General features: G+C 42.5%; 1 protein-coding gene across 1 annotated transcript in view; it reads right to left on the bottom strand.

Moving 5' to 3' along the window:
* Positions 1-12,755, bottom strand: part of VWA3A (von Willebrand factor A domain containing 3A) — a 54,384-nt gene that overhangs the window by 23,058 nt on the left and 18,571 nt on the right. Inside the window, exons 14-15 of the mRNA XM_065412408.1 lie at positions 9,929-10,009; positions 3,044-3,138 (exon numbers count right to left, since the gene is read on the bottom strand). Coding sequence (XP_065268480.1) covers positions 3,044-3,138; positions 9,929-10,009 — 176 coding nt within the window. The remainder of the gene's footprint in view (positions 1-3,043; positions 3,139-9,928; positions 10,010-12,755) is intronic.

The raw sequence follows: 12,755 nt of genomic DNA on the forward strand, positions 1-12,755 counted from the left end.
ATCACAGACAATATTTCTGTCTCTCTGTTTAGATATTTTAATCACTACTGAATTAATTATTGTTCAAGTTTTGGCCTTAAAATCTATGAAGTAATAGATCTCTCCACCCCCCCACCCCCGCAGCATTAGGGTAAAACAAAACACGCTTAGTATGGAATAAGCAAGGGCCGCATCCTGGAAACACAGGGACAATTCATGTGACTAATAGGGCTGTCAAACGAGTAAAAAAATTTATCGTGATTAATCGCAGTTTTAATCGCACTGTTGAACAATAACAGAATACCAATTTAAATTTATTATAAATATATTTTGATGTTTTTCTACATTTTCAAATATATTGATTTCAGTTACAACACAGAATACGAAGTGTACAGCGCTCACTTTATATTATTTTTGATTACAAATATTTGCACTGTAAAAAAGATAAAGAAAAGTATATTTCAATTCACCTCAGACAAGTACTGTAGTGCGATCTCTTTATCATGATAGTGCAACTTACAAATGTCGATTTTTTGGTTACATAACAAAAACAAAACATGCGAACGCCTGTTCTCACTTTCAGGTGACTGTAAATAAGAAGCGGGCATCATTATCTCCTGTAAACGTAAACAAACTTGTTTCTCTTAGCAATTGGCTGAACAAGAAGTAGGACTGAGTCGACATGTAGGCGCTAAAGTTTTACATTGTTTTGTTGTAGCCAGCATTGCAAGATATTTATGTGCCAGATACACTAAAAATTCATATGTCCCTTCATGCTTCAACCACCATTTCAGAGGACATGTGTCCAGGCTGAAAACGGGTTCTGCTCGATAACCTCCAAAGCAGTGCGGACCGACGCATGTTCCTTTTCATCATCTGAGTCAGATGCCACCAGCAGAAGGTTGATTTTCTTTTTTGGTGGTTCGGGTTCTGTAGTTTCCGCATCGGAGTGTTGCTCTTTTAAGACATTTGAAAGCATTCTCCACACTTCGTCCCCCTTAGATTTTGGAAGGCACTTTAGATTCTTAAACCTTGGGTCAAGTGCTGTAGCTATCTTTAGAAATCTCACATTGGTACTTTCTTTGCATTTTATCGGATCTGCAGTGAAAGTGTTCTTAAAACGAACATGTGCTGGGTCATCATCAGAGACTGCTATAACATGAAATATATGGCAGAATGCGGGTAAAACAGAGAAGGAGACATACAATTCTCCTCCAAGGAGTTTAGTCACAAATTTAATTAATGCATTATATTTTTAACGAGAATCATCAGCATGGAATCATGTCCTCTGGAATGGTGGCAGAAGCATGAAGGGGTATACGAATGTTTAGCATATCTGGCATGTAAAGACCTTGCAATGCCGGCTACAAAAGTGCCATGCGAACGCCTGTTCTCACTTTCAGGTGCCATTGTAAGCAAGCGGGCAGCATTATTTCCTGTAAATGTAAACAAACTTGTTTGTCTGAGCGATTGGCTGAACAAGAAGTAAGACTGAATGGACTTATAGGGCCTAAAGTTTTACACTTTTATTTTTGAGTGCAGTTATGTAACAATCAAAAAAATCTACATTTGTAAGTTGCACTTTCCCAATAAAGAGATTGCACTACAGTACTTGTATGAGGTGAATTGAAAAATACTATTTCTTTTGTTTATCATTTTTACAGTGCAAATATTTGTAATAAAAATAATATAAAGTGAGCACTGTACATGTTGTATTCTGTGTTGTAATAGAAATCAATATATTTGAAAATGTAGAAGAACATCCAAAATATTTAATAAATTTCAATTGGTATTCTATTGTTTAACAGTGTGATTAATCATCAAGTATCAGGGGGTAGCCGTGTTAGTCTGTATCTACAAAAACAACAAGGAGTCTGGTGGCACCTTAAAGACTAACAGATTTATTTGGACATAAGTTTTCGTGAGATTTTTAAAATCACAATTAATTTTTTTAGTTAATTGCAAGTTAACTGCGATTAATCGACAGCCCTTACACACACACACACACACACACACACACACACACACACACACACACACGGAATAATTCTCACAGCAAAATGACTGACCAAGTATTATTATTTTATCAACTACAATTGGTTAACAACATAGTAAAAACATTCTGATTGGTTAATAATTAAATCACAGTGTTTTAATATCATGTGCTGCAAAGAGCCACAGGAGACATATTAAAGAGTCATTTGCGGCTTGGGAACCTCAATCTGAGTATCACTGATCTATAGCATTGTGTTAGTCAGTGACTGTTTGATTTTAAATAATCACTATCTAACATAATGAGATTGAGCCATATTATGGTCCCAATCCAGCAAACAATAATGCACATGCCTAACTTTAATCACATGAATAGTCCCTGTAAGTGTTTCCAGGATTGGGCCCTTACTTATTCCACACTGAGTGTGTTTTGTTTAACCCTAATGCTGGACCTGGACCCATGCAATACAGCTCAAAAGGTGAGAAGAGTGGTCTCCCACCATTTTAACTGTGGTCCATAACTCCATATACATTCTTGGGGGGAAAAAGGATTAAGTGTATGAGTGGGGCTGGGTGGAAGATTTGGTGTCTGAGCCTTCACAGTAGGAAGCTTTAACACTAAGTACAGATGGCCCAACATGGTTTGCAGGAAGGGCCTTAATGTTTTAGCCTTTATGGCCATACACATCAGGCTCTGTTTACATGGGATTTAAGACCGAACATTTCCCAAAGGGTCATTTCCTAGATACCTCAAATGTAAATGTGTATTTTAACTGGTCTCATTGAAGCTATGGATTCTTTTCTAGTATATTTGAACTTAGTGTCTTTATGGTCCAATAAACACCTCATCCTCAATAATAAAAAGATATACCTACATGCTGAACAGTACAATATTAATTTTCAAAAATGGATACTTAAATTGCATGCACACATCACTTATCTGCAAATGATGCATTTAGGAGTGTACATTTTCTGTACTGTGTCTCTATGCTCATTTACAGGCACAAAGTTAACACTGCCAAATTAGGATGCCACTTCTGCAACAGGGACCCAGAATGCTCAATATTAATACCTCCGTTCACAAACAGTTCCCCATATTCTTCTACTAGCGATAGAAAGCCAGTCTATTCGCCTCTCATACGTTCTCACCATTCTATCAAGCTGTTTCTGTGAACAAAATATAGACAACTGATGAATGGTGATTTTTAAAATAATCTAAATTAACATGTTTCTATTTCAGACTAAATCTGTATTTCCAAATATTTGTTGACCTAAAAATAGGATAATTGACTATTACAAACTATACACATGTTAGTGAATAAAATCCAAGTATTTAAACTGATGGAAATGATCAGTTATGGTAAATTAGATAAAGTATCCATAAATAGCCTCTGTACCCTGCTAAAGGTGCTGTCCTGTCCAATTACCAAGCCCCTTCCCCCCCTTCAGACAGACTCTCCCTCAAAAGAACCTGACTGAAACAGTAATGAACAGAAACGTATTTTTTATTAACAACCAGACAGGAAACTGGGGGGGTGAAAGTTGGACGGGGGCTTGGGTGAGGCGGGCAGGAAAGGACTTTTCAAATTTTGGGGAATGACAGCCTTCTGGTGCTTGAGCAGTCTGCAGGGGTGGAGTGAGAGTTTTCACGGACTCTGCCGCCCCTCCTTCTTTGGATTTTGGGCGAGGGGGGTATGGGACTTGGTGGCGGGGGAGGGCGGTTACTGATAGACTGCAGCGGGGCTCTGTCCTCCTGCCTCCGTTCCTGCAGAACATCAACAAGGCGCCGGAACGTGTCCGTTTGCTCCCTCAGAAGTCCAAGCAGCGTTTGAGTCGCCTGCTGGTCTTCCTGCCGCCACCTCTCCTCACGTTCCATGTGTGTCCGGTGCATTTGGGACAAATTCTCCCTCCACTGGTTCTGCTGTGCTGCCTGGGCTCGGGAGCAGCCCATTAGTTCTGAGAACATGTCCTCTCGCGTCTTCTTCTTCCTCCGCCTAATGTGCGCTAGCCTCTGGGAGTGTGATGCCAGGCTGGGTTGGGAGACAGTTGCAGATGTGGCTGTGGGAATGAGGAAAAGGCAGTGAATTCCTCCGAAAGATAAATGTAGTTGTGAATCAAGAACATAGTCTTTCTCTGTGAACAAGACCATGAACCACACCTATCACATGCGCACAGAGGAGAAGGTCGAATTTTCGAACCTCGCCTTCAGTGCCTGGGCTTTTGCACTGCCGATCTGGGAAGCGGGGCAGGACACGGTACTCTCTGTAGCAGGCAAACATGGTAAGCCATAGACTTGTGGCTGCTTAAAACTTTAGGAGTACCACTGGCCTCCTTTCACATTGAAAGCACTGCCAGTCTGTGCTGCCAGCAATCGGCCAAGCAGGAACTCTGGCCCTGTCCCACCCCCTCGCGGATGTGCCAGGGAAAGATCCCTGTATGCTGCCCCTCTCCCGCCCCCACCGCGTGGCTGTAAACCAGCGGTCACAGTTCTGTAAAGGAACTTGTTGCAAGCAGTCCCAATACTAACAGTCCCCTACCTAATTCAAAGCAGGTCATCATGAGCGACATTACTCTCATGAGGATCCCGGACACCGAGATCCAACGGATGCTTCGAGAAAGCCTGCAGAGACCGGGGCCCTATGCCGCCATGCTATGCAAGGCAATGATACCGGAGTACCTGCTTGTCTCCTGGCGCGGGAACGTCTCGTACTTCGGAGGACCAAGTAAAGCCGCTCTCCCCAGGAACCTGATGAACAGGCTATCCCATTACCTGCAGGAGAGCTTTGTGGAGATGTCCGTGGAGGATTACTGCTCTATCCCCGGACATATAGACAGGATTCTAATATAGCTGCAGTAGCAGGGACTAAAGAGTGGAGCAGCTTGGGCAGCACAATCATGCACAACCGGACACTGTTTGATTTTTTTTAAAATAGTTGTTACTGATTACTTAAGCGCCCAGGGGGAAGAAATCATGATTCACAGATAGTTCTTAGTCTTAATATTCAAGTTTTGTAAAAAATAAAGGTTTATATGTTTAAAGCACTTACCGCTTGATCCTTCCCCTGAATCTGTGTCCGGGTTACATGCTGGGGAGGGTTGGTAGGGGATCTCTGTAAGGGTGATGAAGAGCTCCTGGCTGTCGGGAAAATCAGCTTGGTAAGCGCTGTCGACTGCCTCGTCCTCCTCATCTCCTTCCTCATCTTCCCCGTCCGCTAACATGTCCGAGGAACCGGCCGTGGACAATATCCCATCCTCAGAGTCCACGGTCAGTGGTGGGGTAGTGGTGGCGGCCGCACCAAGGATGGAATGCAGTGCCTCGTAGAAACGGGATCTGTGGGGCTGGGATCCGGAGCATCCGTTTGCCTCTTTGGTCTTCTGGTAGCCTTGTCTCAGCTCTTTGATTTTCACGCGGCACTGCGTTGCATCCCGGCTGTATCGTCTCTCTGCCATGGCTTTAGAGATCTTCTCATAGATCTTTGCGTTCCGTCTTTTGGAGCGCAGCTCGGAAAGCACGGACTCATCGCCCCACACAGCGATGAGATCCAAGACTTCCCGATCAGTCCATGCTGGGGCCCTCTTTCTATTCTGGGATTGCATGGCCATCTCTGCTGGAGAGCTCTGCATCGTTGCCAGTGCTGCTGAGCTCGCCACGCTGTCCAAACAGGAAATGAGATTCAAACTGCCCAGACAGGAAAAGGAATTCAAATTTTCCCGGGGCTTTTCCTGTGTGGCTGGTCAGAGCATCCGAGCTCGGACTGCTGTCCAGAGCGTCAACAGAGTGGTGCACTGTGGGATAGCTCCCGGAGCTATTACCGTCGATTTCCATCCACACCAAGCCTAATTCGATATGGCCATGTCGAATTTAGCGCTACTCCCCTCGTTGGGGAGGAGTACAGAAGTCGAATTTAAGAGCCCTCTATGTCGAACTAAATAGCCTCGTGGTGTGGACGGGTGCAGGGTTAATTCGATTTAACGGCGCTAAATTCGACATAAACGCCTAGTGTAGACCAGGCCTGAGTAGCTGGCGTAGTTAACTACCATAGAATGCTAAATCCTCAAACCTAACAACTGCTATTTGTTTAATCTGTTTATCAGTGACCTTTGTGGGGGAAACTTCAACACCTGCAGAACATCTGGTAACTATCAGATCCAAACCCCCGCCCCCCTCACACACACAAAAAGGACGACACATTTACAGAGATTATTCAGGAGATCAAGGCAAATGTGAGGAATGCTAGGGAGTGGTGTGAAATCTGCTGGAGGAGACATGGAAAGACAGAGGCACAGAAAACATGCTGCTGCTACTGAAGCAGCAGACACCACTGTTGAACAGTGACTATATCAAGGATAACATTGCAGCAGTTCCACCCACTCTAAAGCATGAATAATATTGGCTGCTGGTAAGGATCATACACCTCTTCACTTCTGAATCACCCACCCTTCTTGCAGTAGTTCCCATTACACTCAATTCCAATAGACAAACAGCATAGGGAATAAAGAGAAATGTTTTGACTAGACATACTGCAATCTGTGATGCAAGACATCCAGTCTGCATGTTAAACTTCATTGTATATAGTTTATGGTGTGTGGTTAGTAAATTCAAAGTTGTTTGTGAGGCACTTCTTACTGTGTTTTAAATAGAGTTCAAGGTTGTTGAAAGTTACTGCACACATTTATTGTGTTTTTTGGCATTACAGAGCTGTCTGAGATGGTAGAAAGTACTTCATATAACCAGAAAGGCTTCTATACCACAATAAAAAATTTCAATAAGCTATTAAAGCTAATAATTCACGTGCACTACAAAAAAAATTGCCTTTATGCAATCCTCATTAAAACTTCTAATACAAGTCATATTCATGCATATTATCCAAAGACCGGCTCAGTCAGTGTACATATTCCATGAGACAATGTCAGGCTACTATCCACTGTCAGAGGACACTCTTAAGCTTCCTTCAGCCACACAGTGATAATGGTGGCAGTTAACTGGTTTACTTTCAGGCTGTTTGACTTTAGCCGACAGCCTGTCTGTCCACCTCACTTCATCTACCCTGGCATTAGGGTCTCACCCTTGGTCTCACAGATGTTATGCAATCTGCTGCATGCAGCAATAACTGCAGGAAAATTTTCCTTGCTGAATTTGAGTCTTGCCATGAAATACCTGCCCTTCAGTCTTCCAAAGACACACTCACATTCATTCTGTAGCTGCATAGGGGATAATTAAACCTTCCCTTACTTATGTCCAAGTTGCTGGTGTTTGGCTTCATAAACCAGGGAAGCAAAGGGAAGGTAGAGTCACTAAGAATCACAATTGGCATAGAAACTCTGTTAATGTCAATTGGATGTCTGGAAAAAGTGTCCCAGCTTTCCGTTTGTCAAAAAGTCATGTATTTCTAAAAATCCAGGTGTCATGGATTTTTCCAGACCAGTCAACTTTGTGTTATCAGTACATCAATTCTTGGTGATCCACCAAACTACAAAACCATCAAGATACACCCATTTTATTTACTTGGAGGCTGGTGGTCGGGAGGGCACAGAATGGGGACATGCGTAGTCTACTGTCTCAGCAGTTAAGGAAGCCCATGTTGTTGAATCCATCTATTATAGCCTAGCCACTACATTCACGGTCCACTCATCTTCGGCTGAGCCTGAGTGGTGCAGCCTTGAAAATACAACAAAGTTTCTTCTCTGTGCCGCATCCATGTTGTTATGAGTTTGAAAATGGTGCATGAGAGCGGTAGATTATGTGGTGGAACAGAACGAATTGTGTGCATTTAACCCAAATTCCAAAAATTTCCTGAGAGGAATGAGGTATCCCACAATATACAGCAGCTACCTCATAATGCACAGTGACAATTTCCCATGAGGCAGTGTTCCTGAAGGCAGCATGGAGGACACTGGAATGCTTATCCACAGTACAACATACCTTTTGCTGGTCTAACCTGATGCTCTATGGACATGATGGACCAGTACAAACAAAGCATGAATGAACTCTGCTGAAATAATTGCACTATGCTGGCAACACTTTTCCTGTTCAAAATTTCTAGAGTAGATAAGACCTTAGGGCATTCTAAAACCTGAATTACACAGTACCCTGAATTGCACATACAAGGCAAACCGGTGCATCTATGGAAGGGGGGGGCGGAGAAAGATGTATAGTCAGGAGACAAGAGTTCCCTGTTTTCTATTCTTTAACAGGTCTGGCTACATTGCTCAGAGGTGAGCCCTAGCATTTATGGCTACATAAATTACATTTCATCCAAACATATGGAAAGGCTATTGTGGGAATGATCATCCAAACCTGAGACTAAAATGCGACTCACAAATATGATATGCAGAGCTACTAAGGACTATAAACTGAACATTTCTATGATGGCCCTTTGATGATTATTAACACTTAGCACTTATACAGAACTTTTCATTCATTAATCTCAAACCGCTTTACAATGGTAGGTAAGAATTACCCTGATTAATTGATGGAGAAACTGAGGCACAGAAAGGGTAAGTAATTTTCAGGTCACATGGCAAATCAGACTATATTTTGAATTTTGCCTATGTCTCCTGACTCCTGTCTGTCTACTCTCCTATCACCTGACAATACTGCTTCTTTTTAGGTGTAACAGCAGTACACCTGAAACAAAAACAAAAACAAAACAAACAAACAAAAATTAATGGAGATATCGTATCTCCTAGAACTGGAAGGGACCATGAAAGATCATTGAGTCCAGCCCCCTGCCTTCACTAGCAGGACCAAGTACTGATTTTGCCCCAGATCCCTAAGTGGCCCCCTCAAGAATTGAACTCACAACCCTGGGTTTAGTAGGCCAATGCTCAAACCACTGAGCTATCCCTCACCCCAAAATATTTCAGCAGTGCTGGATGCTGTGGAAACATATTCAGAACAGAGCCCATGTTGTAGAAATAAGCAGTGATTTGGTGTTCTAAATCTAGACCCATGTGGCATCACAACTCATATCATCCGCTTTTTATTCCTGCAAATTTCCCCTTGATATAGACTGTCATGTTTCTGTCACTTTCTGCTTCCAAGCTGCCACAGGTTGCCCTCAGTGTCCTACACTGATCTGGTATTATTAGTTTTTCACCACTCTCCTCAGTCTCCTCCCCCCAGGTGTTGTGCATCATCTGTTGCTCAGTTGGAAAATCCCGGCAGAGTCACTTCGTTGGTGATGGTCATGGAGGAAGCTCTTTATACAATGCACTGTTTTGCAGGGCAACAATTTCTGTTTAATCTATGCTTTATGAAGCCCTGGAATCAAATTCTTGACCTCAGAATTCTTTGCCTGTCTCTTCTTTCTGCATGTGAGCTGTCTGGGCCTGCCATGGTAGCAGGGTGCTCTGTCTTACTGCCATAGACTGCAGCCATATCACAGAGCAGTTGTCGGAGCTTTGTGAGTGCTTTGCTTGCTAAAACGCCCAATATATGCCCTAGTTTTTTTTTTTGTCTGACCAATGACTGCTAGGCATTCTGCTTTATTGGACTTGTTTACTTCTCAGACTGAATAGAATGGGGACATACTCGTAATTAAGGTATGAAATTATAGGAGAGGATTGTATTAGGGTGGGTTTGGGAGTTACTGCTTTTAATACTGTAAAACCAGAATAGAATGGAATAATTACTACATGTTCAAAATAACTTGCTGCTGGACAACAAAGCATGTTTGGCACTAGTCCAGCAGTGCTCCTGACAGACCTATTCCTCTTGTTTAGAATTTTTCATTGTTAGATGAATCTGTTCATATATCCAACCAGGTTACTGGCTCCTGTATGCTGCAGATACAGTAATGACAGCTGTAAGCATCTCGTTTTGTAACCCACTGTGCCTGTGAACCCTCTCTGTTGCTGGCCTTTTCTCAGAGCAGGATAATGACTGAGATGGAATAACTAGGTGTGCATGTAGTACTGGATAGCAGGACCAACTAGACAAATATTAATAACTCACCTGATAGTCATATAATATTGGTGGGTCCACGTGAACATTTTTCAGAGTCCCATCATGCCATTCAAACTGCATCATTGCTTTCTGAAAGGATGAGAAAACACTCAGCTGTTTAAAGCAACATGTATGTTGTAAGTTACATAAACATAACATTCTTTCCATTGAGTTTATTAATGAAGAAATACACAGACGATAGTTAATGACATTATATGTCTGATTTAAATCCATAAATGTAAGAAAACTCAAAGTCTATGGAGTTTCATCTGCTTACATCAGGGCTGAAATTGGTTCCGTGAGCCTAAGAGGCAGAACACAGAAGGATATTTAAACCTGCACTGATTAGGCATCACACTTTCAAATAAATACTACTTTTTCAGATAAAAATCTATCAGACAACCTCTTTGGACTGGATGTTCTATACAGGATGAAAGCTTTCTGAGCAGGCCATACAATGAGGCATTATACTTTTTTTAAAAAGTTATTTTTTGGGGGCCAGTGCGGCAAGGTACTCCTGCAAGAGTATTCGCAACTCCAATGAAGTTCAAGGAAGCTGAAAGTATTTAGAATCTCACAAGGCCAGTCCAGAGAAGTTATTTAGGGTCATACAACTAGGAATACTGCTCTCTGTGGCAGCAATGCTACACAATTGAAAACAAATACTTTACCTCATTTTTCCATCAGTGTATGATGACTTCAGGTAATATGAAAATAATAGAGAGATTTGGATACATATTCTGATTATATTCACCCAAGGAGACAACCCCTTCCTCCACCCCCCCCCAAAAAACCCATATCAAACCAATCAAACAACCTTTCCCCCTCAAAAAAACAACAACCCCCCAAAATCCCACTTTGGAGAATAAGCTTTACAGTGTCATCAGATTGTAAAACACAATTTAAAAAATTAGTTTCTGGAAGCCCAACAGAAGTTTTAGAGCTGATTTCCCCTCACTGAAAATGCCCTACCTCTACCCTCAGCCCCCTGCTGTAACCAGGAGGCTAACAGACAATGACAAGGAAGCTTATCGAATACGGGAGAACTACAAAACATTAGTGTGCCCTTCTTATATGCTGATAAACTACCCTTGGCACTCAGACGGCCTAGTAGAAACACTGCAAGCTGGGAGGGGTTGCAAGCACTGAGGAGGACAGGATTAGAATCCAAAATGACCATGACAAATTGGAGAATTAGTCTGAATTCAATAAGATAAAATTCAATAATGACAAGTGAAAAAATACTTCACATAGGAAGAAAAAAATCAAATGCACAACTATAAAATGGAGAGTAACTGGCTCAGTGGTAGTACTGCTGAAAAGGTTCTGTGGGTTAAATGGATCACAAGCTGAATGAGTCAACAATGTGATGCAGTTGCGAAAGAGGATAATATCATACTGGGGTGTATTAACAGGAGTGTCATAAAATTGTCATCTTTAGCTGGTAATGAAGGATTAACTGCTTCCTCTGGGGAGGACGAAATAATTGCCAAAGATGCAGAAGGGGTCACACGTTCCTCCAGATGATGATGATCAGTACTCTGTACATCCTGTCTGGAATCACAAAGACCATGCTGTTGAGACTGTTGCATTGATTTGGGAGGCTCAACTGTAGGAGGCCATCTATTCCTGGATGAGGTGTGGAGGCGTGCTCAAAAAATATGGTCCTAAATAACGAGGTTGAGGATTTCATAAGACCAAGATGGCATACCATAAGGATATGGCATATGAGATCATGGTGGAGGAATCCAGGGAGTCTGCACTTTGCCCGATCCATGTCTCTCACAGCAAGATGATGTGACCTTTTTTGATTCCCGCTCATGGATTTACTCAGGCAGGGAGTATCTGCTATGAAAGAAGAACTTCTGCTATAAGCTAATGAAAAAGATTCAGAAGAATAAACTTCCTCTAGAGAAAAGCTGATCTCTGAAGAACTTTGGGGGGTTCTAGACAATTCTCCCTGAGATCTAGATATTGGGTGCTGATGAGGCTGGACGAAGTTAAATCTTCCTTATCAGTACCCTAGGTACTGACAGAGGCTTTGTAGATGTAGGTAATGGTGTCGTGTTTGGAAGGTTAGGTTCCAGTTCCAGTGCAACAGTTAATCCAGATGTTGCAAATGTAGCCAGAGCAGAGGTTGATTGCTCTGATGGAGGCGGTATTGAGGGCTCTAATACTATGGGGATCGATGTAGATCTCGTTTCTCTATGTGGTACCAAGGTTTCTGGAACTGACAGAACCACTGTAGTCAGTATTGATATAGGAGGGTTGGCAACTGAACTCAAATGGTAGTGCCAGGGCTGAAAAGTGCATCTCTTGTGATAGAGTAGAACCGAGGCGCAGGTCAGATGTATAATAACTCTTTGACTTCCTCTTAGATTATACTGGGGATGGTGATAGTGTTAAGGGAAAACAGCATATGGAACTCCATTTTGTGTTTCAGGCCCACTATTAGTTAGAAGCAAGCATTCCATGTACTAGGAGGGAGAAGGGGAGGCATTTGGACACAAGAAGATAAGGGCAGCAGTTGAGAAACAAGCTAGCCGCATGCCTAAGCAGCTGCAGCATTAGGCAGCACGGGCAGCATGCCTAGAGGGGATAGGTGGTAGATAAGGAAAAAGTTTGTTTATTGGCTATGACTTACAATGCACGAGGACAGCATGCTTTGCTAAAAAGTATATAATCTCTGTGTAACCTGCATTCTGAGTCCCCTCCTGACTAGCAGGGGGGGCACCACACTCGAGTGTAATAAACCTGTTATCTCTGTAATTCTCTGCAGTTGTGGACTTGGTTCTTGTGCCTCAGCCTAGACTCGAACTGCGCGTGACCTATAGGT

This window comes from Emys orbicularis, chromosome 10 (genome assembly GCF_028017835.1).
Source record: "Emys orbicularis isolate rEmyOrb1 chromosome 10, rEmyOrb1.hap1, whole genome shotgun sequence".
Taxonomy (NCBI): Eukaryota; Metazoa; Chordata; order Testudines; family Emydidae; genus Emys; species Emys orbicularis.